Here is a 14297-nt window from a genome sequence, read left to right as displayed (position 1 = left end):
AATTGATGATAAACATCATCTTATATAAAGACTTTTGGAGATAAGTGCAATGCTAAATTACAGTCTTCTTCATTCAAAAGCCTCACAAACGCATCTGGGCACACACACCCAAAAAAACCCCTACCACAACTGACTTGAGAAATTCCCCAAGTAGACAATGAGCCATATTTAGTTACAGATTCTGTAAAACAGTCTCTGTATATTCTTATTTCTCTCTCTTGCTGTTTGTTTGCAACATTTTGAACCCTTATCCTAAAGCCACACAGTCAGCAGTTTTTCTACAGATTTAATGGGAGCGTGGAACAGGGATGGGTTAGCTGGGCTCTTCAGTGTGGGAGAAGGGCATTCAGAAGCTAGGGTGAAGCCTAATTGAAGATAAGAATATTTTTCTTTACGGTCAGTTCTTTCAATGGCATTATCTTGACCTTTGGTAGGTTGTTTTCCCAAGCACGTTAAAGGTAACCTACAAAGCCAAGTATAATTGGACTAATTTTTTTTTTATTATTATTTTTTATTGGCCAAGTATATTTGTATTTTTAATTCTTGGTGTTATAATCTGCTTATTATCAGAAGTTACTAGGCAAAACTGAACATCAGTTATTGATCTAATGTACATTTCTAATTAACCACAGTTTTGAAGTAAAAGGTAATAATTTATACCACAATCATACCATTGTTTGTCTTGCTCTTTTTAATGATGAATGAAAAAATAGAAAAAATTAATGGCAATCATCTGACCTGGAATTCAGGAAGCATTAGTATTCAACTCCCCAAATTATGCTTGCTCATTTACCATTGCATTAGTGGCAGAGACATGCTAACATCTTGGTCTTTTGGACCTATATAGCTTCTAAAATGAAATCATTATGTGTTTGGACTGAGATTAGGAAATTCATTCTGCTTCTGTGCTGGTTACCAAAATGAGAAACTTGAAAGGAAATCAGTCTTGTCCTGAAGAGAGATTTTACATCATAATTTCCTTCAGCCACCATCTCACTAGAACATTTTCCTTCACCTAAACAGCAACCTAGAGTGAATGACTGCAAAGCAACCTCCACAAGTGCTACTGTCTCCATGCCACTATAGGTAAGCTTCCTTCAGCTTTTAAGAAAAGGTGGCAGAGAAGTACATATGGGGACCTCAACATATCAGGTGCACCAGAGTGACAGACCTGTTCTGTTTAGTCAGTATTACCTGCTTATAAAGAAGGTGAACATCTACTTTAGTTTTGAACCCAAAGGGATTCTGATGAGGGCTGTGGTACTAACTGACATGCAAATGCAGAGGTTGGCAATGACGTCTTTTCCATTGGGTCTTAGACTTATTAACAGAGCTGAACTCTGATGGTTACAGAATTATTAACAATGATTGATGCACATATACTGAGGACATTAATTGTGTTTCTTGATGGTAAGGGACAAGACAGCGAGTGAGCTCTTCTCATGGTTCCTCGCCCCCCCCCCCCCCCCCCAAAGTTTTGCTTCTTGAACACAAAATCAGGTATCTGAAATTTTTTTAAAACATAGGAACGCCTAAAACTACTGTAGCCACACGCTCAGAATACGGATCACTTTTTGCCACAATATCTTCCAACACCATAAATAATAATACTGCTATATACTAAACAAAAAATAATGACCAAGGAAAAGTTCACTTTAATTTTCCTTTGGTTTTCTATCCTTTTGGAAGAGAAGGCTCCTGCTTTATTAGAATTACAGAGACACTTTATAGATTTAAGTCATAGTGATATTGCTTCTCGTTAGAGTGGAAATCATAATGTGCTATGAGCCACACATCAACTTATCAGCTCTTACAATTAATCCTCTTATTAAAAGAGATCCTCAAGGATTATGGAATTTACTGAGTTAGTGTATGGCTTTTCCATTATCCTGGTCCAGATCTAACATGAGATATAATAAAAAACATTTCAACATTCACCATTACAGGATTTTATCTACCCCACTGAAAACCATGATGCTTCTTAGTCTCTTTACTCTGAAGAGGTCCAGGACTGGAACAGTCACACACTTTCACTAAACAGGACTGGAACAGAAAAGAGGGTGTGTGTGGGAGGCTTGTTCTTAGGAAACTGGTCAAGCAGCTGTTATAAGACTGAGCACACCCCTGCTGTGAAACAAGAGAGGGAAATATTGAAGGGGGATTTCTTAGGCAAGTCAGAGGCTGTTCTGTGAGCCACTCCAGAGAACTCATTTCCAGAGCAGTGGCTGACCTTAATGACATTCAGGGATAGTCATATGAAACATTTTTGGTGTGACAAATTTGACAGATGAACCCTGAATACTTAAGGATGACAGCTTAGGTGGGTTCATTTCAGAGCATATGTTTGAAAAGCTTTTGAGTTCCTTTAAAGCTTACACCTATCATATCGCTTTATATCGATACCAGAGATGAGGGAGTAGGCATGAAGAACTGGAAGGGAAGGTCAAACTGCCAGTTTCTCTTCCTAGTAAGAGCAGAGTCTGTCTTATCATGCACGAACATGACTGACACTGAAGCGCCTAGGTGAGTGTAGTGGTTTAACCCCAGCTGGCAACTAAGTACCACTCAGCCCCTTGCTCACTCTTCCCCCCCTCCCCCTCCCTCCATGGGTGGGATGGGGAGGAGAATCAGAAAAAGGTAAAACACGTGGGTTGAGATAAGAATAGTAAATATATAATAATAACAACAACAACAACAGTCATGAAAACAAGCGATGCACAATACAATTGCTCACCACCCACTGACTGATGCCCAGCCAGTCCCTGAGCAGTGATCAGCTCCTGGCCAGCTCCCCCGAGTTTATATACTGGGCATGATGTTCTATGGTATGGAATATCTCTTTGGATAGTTCAGGTCAGCTGTCCTGGCTGTGTCCCCTCCTGCGTTCTTGTGCACCTGCTCACTGGCAGAGTATGGGAAACTGTAAAGTCCTTGATTTAGAGTAAGCATTACCTAGCAACAACTGAAACATCAGTGTGTTATCAACATTATTGTTAACACTAAATCCAAAACACAGCACTGTACCAGCTACTAGGAAGAAAATCAACTATCCCAGCTGAAACCAGGACAGTGGGATTACTGTTGACTATGAACTTGGAAACCATACCTTTACACTACTGTGTTAATGGAGATTGGGATCCCATAGTAACAGGTATCACTTGCACAGGCAAGACAGTATGTAGAGAAATCCTGTTCCACACAGCTAACAGGCTATATACACTAAGTAGACAAAAGCTGTCATCCATCTTTTATGGAGGGGAATCACAGCATTTTCTTCTACAAGACTTCTTCACCTACATTTTAGGTCCTGCCCCTTTTCTTTTAGAGTGATGTAGCTACAAGCACGGATGGTGAACAGCCTGATCATATCAGCACTCTGGAAGTGCCTATCAAGCAATAACCAGTTTGCCTCGTCAGATAACCACGGCACAGGTTTCGGAACTGTCCTGAAGTGATTTGCTCATGGTTGCGGTGTCCATGTAGAGCCAGGAGCCAAAGCCAAAGCTCTGACGTTCCTGCCCATCATCTTGAGTGGGAAGTGTCCTCCCTAACTGAGCTGTTGTCCTATTACAGTGACATTGACCCATTGAACTACGGGGTTGAAAAGGAGCATCTGTGTGCTTATGTAGTGCAAAGCACCACAAATCAAAGCTTCATTGAGCACTGTGCTCCACCTGACATAATGGGACACAAGTGCCGGCAAATCTGTGAAGGAGTAGGAGGTTGTGTGGCTGAGGAACAGATTGTTCCAATGAGAGTACACTGCTCCAAAACCTACATCATCTGCATTTAACAGTTATCTTGGAAGTTCTTTGGAACAAAGGCCGTGCACAGTGATGTGACTAGGTGAGTACAAGTGAGTATCATCCACTTCAGGCCATGCACTAACACTTCAATTGAAATATCAGTGTGGATAAATGATGAGCACTTTTAGTAGGACAGGACATATAAAATATGTTCTGAAAAAAAAAGGTTTGTATAGCAAATATCAAAGTATCTGCCTTATAGTCAGATAAAATCACATTGTAGTAATTCTTGCTCATTTTTTATAAAGAAATCTAATTTCCAGGTAGTATTTAAGAAAGTAAAAACAGAATGGAAGAAAACATACATAATCTTTTTCTCAGATTTCTTGTTTTGATTTTAGATATCACAGTATCAGAACCTTGCACCTAACTTTTTTAGCAATTCAATATGTATTTATTCTTAGTATGCAAGTTCTAGGACCATTATTTTGCAATCTGTGCATAGATTGTTCTGTAAATTAAGTGATTTTCCAATTGAAATTTGATTTCAGAATAGGAATCCCTATGGGCATTAACCTCAGCCATACCTTATCTTCTTGGAAAGCTGACCTTTATTTCCTAATAAATCATCATGAGATGCAAGTCTATCAGTTGTTTTGTTTGTTCTTTTAATTAAGAGTTTCCAGTTCAAAGTAACAGAGAGTAATAGGCTTATATCAGAAATGCATCTGTTACTTTAAGGACAAGAAGTAAGTTTTTAAAAAGTAGCACAAAGAAAAATGTTTGTTTTAATGAGTGCATCAAATCCTAATATGAAATTATCTGGTGAGAGAACTCCTACCAAAGTAATTAACTGCTTTTCTTTGAATCAACTAAATATTGCAGCTCCAGAGCCTGGAGACTAACTGCAGCCAGTATCTGTAGACGCTGTAATTGACTCAACACTAAAACACAATGACAAAGATGCAGCAGAACAGATGCTATTTCACATTTTGGAGTCAAAATATTGTCATCTTTCCCCAGCCACATGCGTAGAGATTTCTGTGCAGCAGGAAGATTGGGTGACACACACAGATCCTTCCTCAGACAGCAGGGGAGATGGTGAATTCCTGGGTCTTCCGAAATCCAGAGTCTTGTACTGCTCACTTGTTTCTTTGTTCCACTCTGTAGATTTTTAGTCCCATGAAAATACTCTTACATGTTGACTTTGGTAAAAACAAAAGACCGTGAAATAAAATAAATGTTCTGTTCTCTTACAAGATTTTTTTTTTACTTCTTTGGAGATGCTGCTAATTGTAACCAAGAAAATTTGACTAATATCTCCCCAGGTGGATCGCTTTCCCTTCTGTCTTATTTTAAATTCATACTCTCTTGTAATGAAAAATCTTCAGTTTCTCCTTCTTCCAATGATGTTCTCTGTTTGTTTTGGATTTAGTTAGTTATGCTCAAGAATCCCCTGAAAATTTCACCTTGTGATTTGATACCAGTTAATCAAGACTTTGTGTGTTCCTGTCACTTTCTCAAAATGCTAATCAGCTCATCTAATTTGGTCAAAATCAAACTGGATGTGGTTGTGCCATACTTATTAGTTCTGCCTTCTTCTCCCTGCACTGGAACTTCCCAGGAAATCTAGGATTCCAAGGATGGCTGGTTGCTTCCTCCATGCCATGAGAAAAACAAACTGGCAGGACCTCACCTGCACTGCTGGATCAGAATGAGAGAGTAGGAACTTGTCACCCATCTAAAGTGCTGCATATATGTCAAACAGTTCAGAGATTGAAAGGATTTACATCAGGTGTCCTCAAACTACGGCCCACAGGCCGGATACGGCCCCGCAGGGTCCTCAATCCCCCGGTATTTACAGACCCCCCTGTCCCCCCCGCCAGGGGCTGGGGGCGAAACCAAGCAGCCGCAGATGACGGCCTGCCACTGCATCCGCGCGCCGGCCCCCTGGTTAAAAAGTGTGAGGAGCCCTGATTTAAACATTCAAACATGCATGTGCTGAAAAATACCCCAATATCTGAGAGCTGCAATACAGCACTAAAACTGTGAGAAAACAGAGAAATTTACTATTTTCTTATTGTAGAACAAGCAGGTCTAGGATAAGCATGCATATAGCAAGTAGATGAGATGGGAGTTTGTAAATCATTTGTACACTCTCAGCACAGGGGAGGTACACATGCAGCTGGTTTTGGAGGTGAGTGTGTGCTAGCAGGTGACTAACATATTGAATCATCTTCCCTCAGAAAAAATACTGCAAAGAAGTTGAGCCTGAGGCTCGAAAGATATACAGCCATAGCAGTCCCTGTATGACCAAGTCCACCCATCTTGTTGCTTTCTAAGGTGATTAGTCTACGTAAAGGAGTGGTTCAGCTAAGAGGATTGTCAAGACTTCTTTCCTGTGGTGCAGACCTTCCCAGCTCCTTTTGTAATGGCTGGAAATTTTAACATCTCCCTTTTCCCCAGTCTTCCTAATTATACTGATAAAGAGGCCTCTTTCTCTACAGAGCAAGGCTAAAATTTGTTTAAATGCCTTGAGTTTAGAAGAAAAGATTCCAGGAATTAAATTCTTCTGCATGTAGGATAAGGGTGGGTTTTTTTTAATTTTATTTTTGTAAATAAGAAATATGAAATAAAAACTTTTACAGCCAATGTAACCAGAACACAGAGTACCACACTCTGAATTGCCATCATGATTTCAAAAAGCAGGCAAAATAACAATCTAAAATAAAGATGGTCTTGTTGCATAATTTCATATCTTGATGCTGAATCAGTTGATGTCCTCTTGTACAGGGAAGGATTGGATACATCTTTTTTTTTATTATTAATTTTAGTCTTGAAGCAGTGTCATCCACAGACCACAGTCACACAGTGCTAGATGCTTAAAACCTGTAGAATGTGTTCAACTTTTACTCTCACTGTATACAAATAAGCTAAATTAAGGTCTCATTTTAAATATTTAGCAACGAAAAATGATGTGAGAATTTAAGCAGGCTTCTTCAGGGACTTAATTTATGCCAAATTTTACAAATCCTTGTCTTTGTTGTAGGCTGCAGACATTCTGTGAGGCATACCGCTTACTACTTGTAGAAACAAGAATCAGCTCACAGAGGGCTGGAAAACCCTTTATAAATTCTAAGGAAAGTTTCTTGAGCTTGAAGGCATTTCAACAAGGTTGGCTGTCCAGTCTAACTGGGTTATCTTCACTCAGAATTATTACAAATAAGTTGAGACAGAGGCTTAAAAGTTTTACAGACATGGTAGTGCCTCAATGACCAAGTCCACTTATCTTGTTGCTTTCTGTGTCCATTACATTAGCATATGCAAAAAATCCTCAGCTCAGAGGATTATTGAGAGCTTTTATGTCACACCATGAAAGGAAGACTGTATTCAATTACTGGATGCAGAATCGAGATAGATTGCTTTCACTCCTGGTCTCTACTAACGAGATGTGCTTGAAATGTATCTTGTCAAAAACACAACATAAATTGATGTAGGGGTAAATGCTTTAGATTTCTTTTAATCTTTGAGATTTGTGTGCGTGATTCTGTTTGAGGGGAGTTAATAAAGTCACTCAAGATAAAGTCTGCATCTCTGTCTTCTGAAATACTTCTCTATGCAGCTTTCTTTTAATTGTTACTGGATTTGAGTGAGGGGAGCTCACATTGATTCAGATGGTAATTGAATAACAATCATTTTAGGGCTTATCTCATGCCTTAAAGGAAACATGACCAGGGAATTCGATCATTTAGTTATAAACACCTGTTTCACGTTTACACACGTTTTCCTTTTAGGAAAGGTGGAATCATCCTTTCTCTCCGTATTCTCTCTCTGAAGAGAGACAATGACCTCCTTTTTCTTTCTGGGCATGGGTAAGGTGTATTCCCTGCAAATATCTCCACAAGGGCTAAGAGATTAAAATATCATTTAGATATGAATGACATTAGGTCACTGAGAGACAAAATCTTCTCACAAGGATTTACTTTTCACTAGAAAGATCTTAATGAGCTATTGTAGAAGAGTTTTGAGCCTAGACAGTGTATGTTATATAATAACCTCCTTCATGGGAACAAGCTGATGACCTCTCTGACCTCAATGCTGTCCTCAGGGCTGGAGGGCTTTGGTCAGGTTTGCTTTTCTCTGCAAATTTCCAAATGCTTCCTACAATCAGCATTATCTCATGAGATCTGTAGAAAATAGATTACTCTTCTTATTGCTGTAATTCATTATTTTGTAGCCTCAGATATTTTTGCTCATGCTTTTCTCCTATGGCCTTGTTGGTAGCATTTCAAGTATTGGTCATTAAGAAAAATATCTACTGTTGTTACCTGGTACACTTACCTGATGTCTTAAGGTCAAGAAAATAGTATTCTCACATTAAACTAGCCATCTTTTGTTTTCATATACTCTGAAAATTCAGAAACCAACTCCATGCACATACTTTCAGAGCAGCATGAATCAAAAGGCAGTATTTTGCCCTAGCATGTCCACTTTCCAGTTGCTTTCAGGAAGAAACTAACTTGTGTGTATCTGAGGACCAGATATGACCTGAACCTTGACTTCCCAACAGGACAGTGACAGGCTGAAAAAAACTAATTTGCTATCTGCTGAGTGAAGAGAAAAGCAGTCTATGAGCTGCTATACAAGTCAGAGGCTTTCTACCTTAACCTCTTCTCATGTACAGGCAGGTTCTGAGGTCCTATTACCATCAGCCTGGCATTGGCCCACAAAGCAAATGAGATGACTGTAGTTCTTATCCCCACTAAAATGAAATACAAAAACCCACCATGGAGCCACTGAAGTATTTGCTAAGCTCTAGCACCTGCAGGACTCATTGCAGGCAACCTCTTTGTCTGACATTTGTTTATTTAGACTGCAGTGCAGAGTATTTGTCTTCAGACCAGTCTGTAAAATGCCTTCACCAGACTGTCAGTACCATATCACAAAATAGCAAAAAGGAATTGTATTTATGTGGGCCCAAACTATCATTCTGCCTGCTTGACTTTTTTTGTCCATACCTATTCACTTGATTCCTACTTTATGAAGTTCATCTATCTTTATTGAGCAAAGATACATGAACTAGGGAGGTCTAAATGCATTTGCTATTTAGTTTCCAACATCTGTTATAGCCTTTACAGGAAATGTAATACTATCTTATTAAACCTTTTCCTCTGCTTTTAACAACCATCTTTTTTTGGCTACACAAAACCAGGAAGATAAGACTCTTGGAGTATTTAAATCAGTGTTTTACTGACCATGAAAGACACTATCAGTGAAACGATCAGTAATTAGTTCACATATCTCACTCCATGCACAAGAAGCTTGCTGTACATGATAAATGTGAACTGCATAACTGTTTAAACTTTGAATTGGACCTGATGAGTATGTATGGTACTCTCGGTCAAGGTACTTCTGGCTTAGGATTCAGGATCCTTACGTTACATACTTAGCATCACACAAAATAAGTAGGTCACAACTGCAGGTGCATTCTCAGATAAGAAGTGTTTTGTTAACTTTCAGTTTCATTATGGTTATTCCTAAAGTGCACCAGAAGTTGTATGAGTAGCAATGCTACCTCATTTACTTTGAGACTGAGAATTAGAAGAACAAGTTTTACCACAGATCAAATCAGGAGGGAGGGAGGGAGAGAAAGAAGTTAATCTTTATTACAGACACTTCTGAGACAATCTTCTCTTGTCTTTTGCTGTTCCTACTACAGTCTTCCCATCTCCCCCCCAACAGGGAAGCTGGATGCAGCATGGCTGATGTCACTGTGCAAGAAATAATCTCTACCAGTGCTGCTTGCCTGACTCCTCTGGGTGTTCCCATGATGGTGTTGCAGTGAGGAAAGTATCTCAAAGCTTCCTTAATTCTGAAGTCAGGTCCCTGAGTACTGGGGTAACTCCCATCTTTTCATTATATTTTCAAAGACGGAAGCTTACAAGGAAATCTCCAAATTCATAGAACACCCTGTGTGGAGAGTACTGTTTCAGTAACTTTCAATGCTCTGTGTAGGTGCATCACCATGTCATATATTGCCTATGGCAATTCTAAAAAATTTACTTGGAAAGGTTTGGAGAAGGTGATGACAGCTCTTCTACATGTTCTGTAACCTCCACGTCTTGTCTCTCAGTTTGCCACTACAATATTTCTGGATTCAGGTGTATGCCCTGATGTGCTGCTACCACTTACCTTGTACCTCAGCCTACAGGTCCTGTTCCACCCACACAAGTGCTAATGAACATGGCTTTGATAGGAATCACACCGTCATAGACAAGAATCGGGAGAAAAGATTAAATATGTATAGGACACACCATCCATATAATTTCAAATCTTAATTCTCACACTTTTGCCTAAAGTAAAAGTTTCCATTTGGAATTCATAATAAAACCTGATTTTTTGGAAGAATAAAGGCAAATCAGCTAAAATGTGTATTTTTTAGAACACCTGTGGATCAACTTAGGTCAGTGATGGATTCTTAGGAGATAGTGCATGACTTCATGAAGCAATTTACTGGCTGCAATCATAGAATCATATCATAGAATGGTTTGGGTTGGAAGGGACCTTAAAGATCATCTAGTCCCACACCCCCTGCCACAGGCCAGGACACCTTCCACTAGACCAAGTTGCTCAAAGGCCCATCCAGCCTGGCCTTGGACACTTCCAGGGATGGGCCATCCACAGCTTCTCTGGGCAACCTGTGCCAGTGTCTCACCACCCTCACAGTAAAAAATTTTTTCCTTATGTCTAATCTAAATCTACCCTCGTTCAGTTAAAGCTGTTGCCCCCTGTCCTATCGCTACATGCTTTTGTAAAAAGTGCCTCTCCATTTTTCTCGTAGGTGCCCTTTAGGTACTGGAAGGGTGATATAAGGTCTCTCTGGAGTCTTCTCCAGACTGAACAACCCCAACTCTCTCAGCTTGTCTGCGTATCGATTACTGATCAAACAATCTGAAAAATAATTGGAATTAAGCAGTGAAACAAGAACAGAGCTACAGACTCACTTTTCTTTCAATTTTTAGAATGGCAGTTGTTAGTTATCTCATATTTTTAGAAATTATAAACACTCATAATGAGCATTAACCTTACAAAAAAACCTGGGAAGTCTTAGAGTGTGTTAGTCTGAGATTTTATCACACCTAGGGTTTAGCAGTTTCTGGTTTTGAAGAACCAGACAAAGTCTCCACCAGAATGCAAGCCACAGCCTTGTGTCTGTAAATCAACATTTGCCTGCCAGGAAGGTGAGGAAGAATTGGATATCCAAGTGCCAGAAACCAGAGCATAGCATATGACAAAGAGTAGGGAGCAAGAACACAAGCCAGGGTGCTAAAGAAGAAAGGAAGGGTTATGCTGACCATAAGCAGATGGTCTACACTTGCCTCTTTTATCAGATTCATAAATCGGGGTCCAAAACGCCACGGCTTGTGTCTGTGGCACTGCAGGGAGCTGACAGTCATTTGGGAGGCACGTTGGGAGGCCACTGCTACCATGTAAACAGCATCGTACATCAGAGCTGCTTCAGTCTGTGTGAAAAAAACAGAAAGGCTTTCTTTAATGTACATCTGTGTGCCCAGTCCCTGCTTTTCTCTACTGAGAACTGTTTCCTTGGGCTGCCATTGTGGAAAAGGTCACTACCAAGCTCTCCATGGAAATGTGAGGTGTAACAAATCCCATTTTTTTGAAGCTTGTATTAATTCCAGAGTGTTTTCAGGTGAGCATTTGGAAGAAAAGTACACTGGGTAGCTACAGGAAGAGAGAGGTCCGCGAGGCCAGTGCCGGGAGGAGTACATGGGTAGCTCTGTGGCATGGAGAGGAGCTTTAAGAAACCTCAGGTGACACAGCAGCCCAGGTCCCACCCTCCAGGCAGGCCTCCAGGGCCAAGCACTTGGCAGTACTCAGTCTTCTATAGTTTTCTTATGGGATTTGCCAAAGACTATCCACACCTCCAGGTGTGTCACTCAAAAGCACCATGTGGATGCTCAGGCCAGGCCCTGCCGAGCCTGCAGGCTGGCCACAGGGGCGCATGGGAGGGCTCCCACAGGGGTCCCATACCAGCTCCCCCCCACTGCTCTTCTCACGGCACTTGTGGGATTGCTTTCTTCCACGAAGGGTAGGCTGGCCCGGCTTTCCAGGGAAATCAGTCTCACCGAACACCTGGTAGGTGCCCCACTGGAAAAGTATTTACTGTCTCTAAGTGTTTAGTGTCCTCAAGGATCTTGGCTTTTGGCATAAATGTGTAAAATGGCCCCACCAAGATCTGGCTAGGGCAGTTCCCCTGCCATACCTCCCATGCGGAGTTGTGAACTGTCCTTTTGAGGTATGGGTTTTGGTGATTAAGTTGGATTTATACATCTAATTTCCAGTTGACTAAGACAGGGCAGATGATCCAGCCCTAAGATAATTAAATATTACTAAAATTACTGAATGCTGTTTATGCATCTGTGTTTCTTTTGAGAACAGGTTTGCTGGTTTAAAAGCATGCCCAGTAAGCCTCAAACAGAGATCGCACACCCTGTCACCCTTTGTCACTGAGAAGTTTTAGAAAAATCTTGCCTTCACCTGCATTGTACTTCAGTGCTCTCATGTGTGAGGTGGGAATGGCCATGTTTCACTTAATGCACTGGGATGCTGTGAAAATGAAGTCCTTGCCTTTCTTGTAAAGCTACTGAATAATTAAGCAGGGAATTTAAGAAAAAGGAATTCTAACTCTGCAGATGAGAAACTGGACTAATTTATATGAACTGCAAAGCTAATCTATTTTTTATTCCTTTCCCATGCAGTTCCTTTGGGAAATGAATAGATTTGATTCTTTGTCTCTTTCATTTACCTAAGTAAATTACAGCAACATCAGTCTTACCAGCATTGGAGGTTTTTTGCTGGCAATCAAATGTGATCTGAATTTATCAACTAATCTTAATATACTGCAGATGAGAAATTGCTCTTGACACACTAATCAGGATCTGACCAAAACAATGCTTCCACAGTCACAGCACACTGAAGACATTATAAATGGTGAGTCAAGCAGGGGGAGATAGTAACAGCTATTCTCAGTGTCAAGTGTCTTAAAACAGGTAGTTTTTTCAAGTGGACCTGGAGACTAAAGCCCTGATCCAAAATCCCTCAGAGTCAATGGAAAGATTCCTGTCAATGTCAATGGACTTCAGATAATTGTTTATATTAGATGGGGGATATGCCCATTCAGGATTGAATTTTACTTGCTCACTGGAGTTCCAGTCTGCCTGTGTCCCAGGACTAGAGACTCTGGACACACTTGGTGAAAATGCTTCAGTGCACCTGACTTTGCACTCCTACCTGGGCCCGCCACTGCTTGGACTGGATAAGACGGTACATTCTGCAGTGTTGGCACGCTGGCAACGTTGCCAGACTTGGCTGTTTGAATCTTGTGCTTGTGTAACTTGTTTTTCATCCATCCTGCTGTGCAGCAACTGGGAGGTAATATAACCTCCCTCAGCCTGTTATTTCTCCCCTCACTGTTGTTCTGTTTTAGGACTTGGCTTTGCATGGAGGAATAAAAGGTCACCTCAGTTTCTGAAACTGCCTTATATTGACGTCTGCACTTGTGCATAAGAAGAAAGGGACAAAGAGTTAGCCCTGGAACTTGCTTTTCTCATTTTCATATTCTATAAGAAACCCAAAGATCTCATTCAAACAACTACACCTCTGTGTGCAGTTTGGGCATAAAGTGGGACATGAATTCAAAACTGTCTTGGTCATGCCCTGTGACTTGCCACAAGCTGACATCAGGGCAAACACTATAGCATGAACCATAAGGGAGAAATCCTAAATTAACAATAGGACATGTAATCCTGAACTCCTCATACTGTGCAGCTTGTCATAGCCTTATTGTCTAATGAAATATAGCAGTATTGCAGCTCTCTATCAAACGGAATAAGCAGAACTTGCTATGAATATTTAAATGATTCACCAGGAAGATGCTTGTCTTGGTGCTCCTGCTGTTTCAGAGCATCAAGGACACCAAGAAATTATAGATATGCAAAGGAGAGGATGAGAGTCAGAGATACAAAGGAGAGCATAAGAGTCTAGTAAGAACTTTGCTTTTCTGAGTTTTACAGTTGAGTGAATGCAGGTGAACAGCTGTGTGTGAATAGTTACCCTTGCAGGTCTTGCATATTCACATCAGAAGTTCCCAGGGACAGCTTTCTCCCCTGCTTTGCATATGAATGAGCACAATGGCACTGCCCAAATGAGCAACATTGTTTTTTAAAATGCTAGAGATAGCACACATAATGCATTTCTCTTCAGGATGTTAGATGTTTCAAGATTTCCCCTGCAATAATCTGCAATAAAGCCTATTTCATATCACTTCAAACTCCATTCAGTACATAAGATACATTATCTTATATTGCAAAAAGATGGCAACTCTTCACCCTGCAAAACTGAATGGAGTCACACTATCCACGTAATTGTTCCTATTCTTTTCTTTACTTCTTGGGGGAGTGGTAGGGAGGAAATCCTAATTTCCTGGCTTGATGATACCTTTCATTTATCTTTAAATTGTATTTTATAAGC

The 14297-nt window shown here is 40.4% G+C and overlaps 1 protein-coding gene across 3 annotated transcripts in view; it reads right to left on the bottom strand.

Moving 5' to 3' along the window:
• GRIK1 (glutamate ionotropic receptor kainate type subunit 1) overlaps positions 1-14297 on the bottom strand; it is a 177326-nt gene that overhangs the window by 47967 nt on the left and 115062 nt on the right. For all 3 annotated transcript variants that reach the window (XM_037377668.1, XM_037377667.1, XM_037377670.1), the window contains exon 7: positions 11126-11269. In XM_037377668.1, the coding sequence (XP_037233565.1) occupies positions 11126-11269 (144 nt within the window). The remainder of the gene's footprint in view (positions 1-11125; positions 11270-14297) is intronic.

Source organism: Falco rusticolus, chromosome 2 (assembly GCF_015220075.1).
Source record: "Falco rusticolus isolate bFalRus1 chromosome 2, bFalRus1.pri, whole genome shotgun sequence".
Taxonomy (NCBI): domain Eukaryota; kingdom Metazoa; phylum Chordata; class Aves; order Falconiformes; family Falconidae; genus Falco; species Falco rusticolus.
This window is presented reverse-complemented; position numbering and strand designations above follow the sequence as displayed.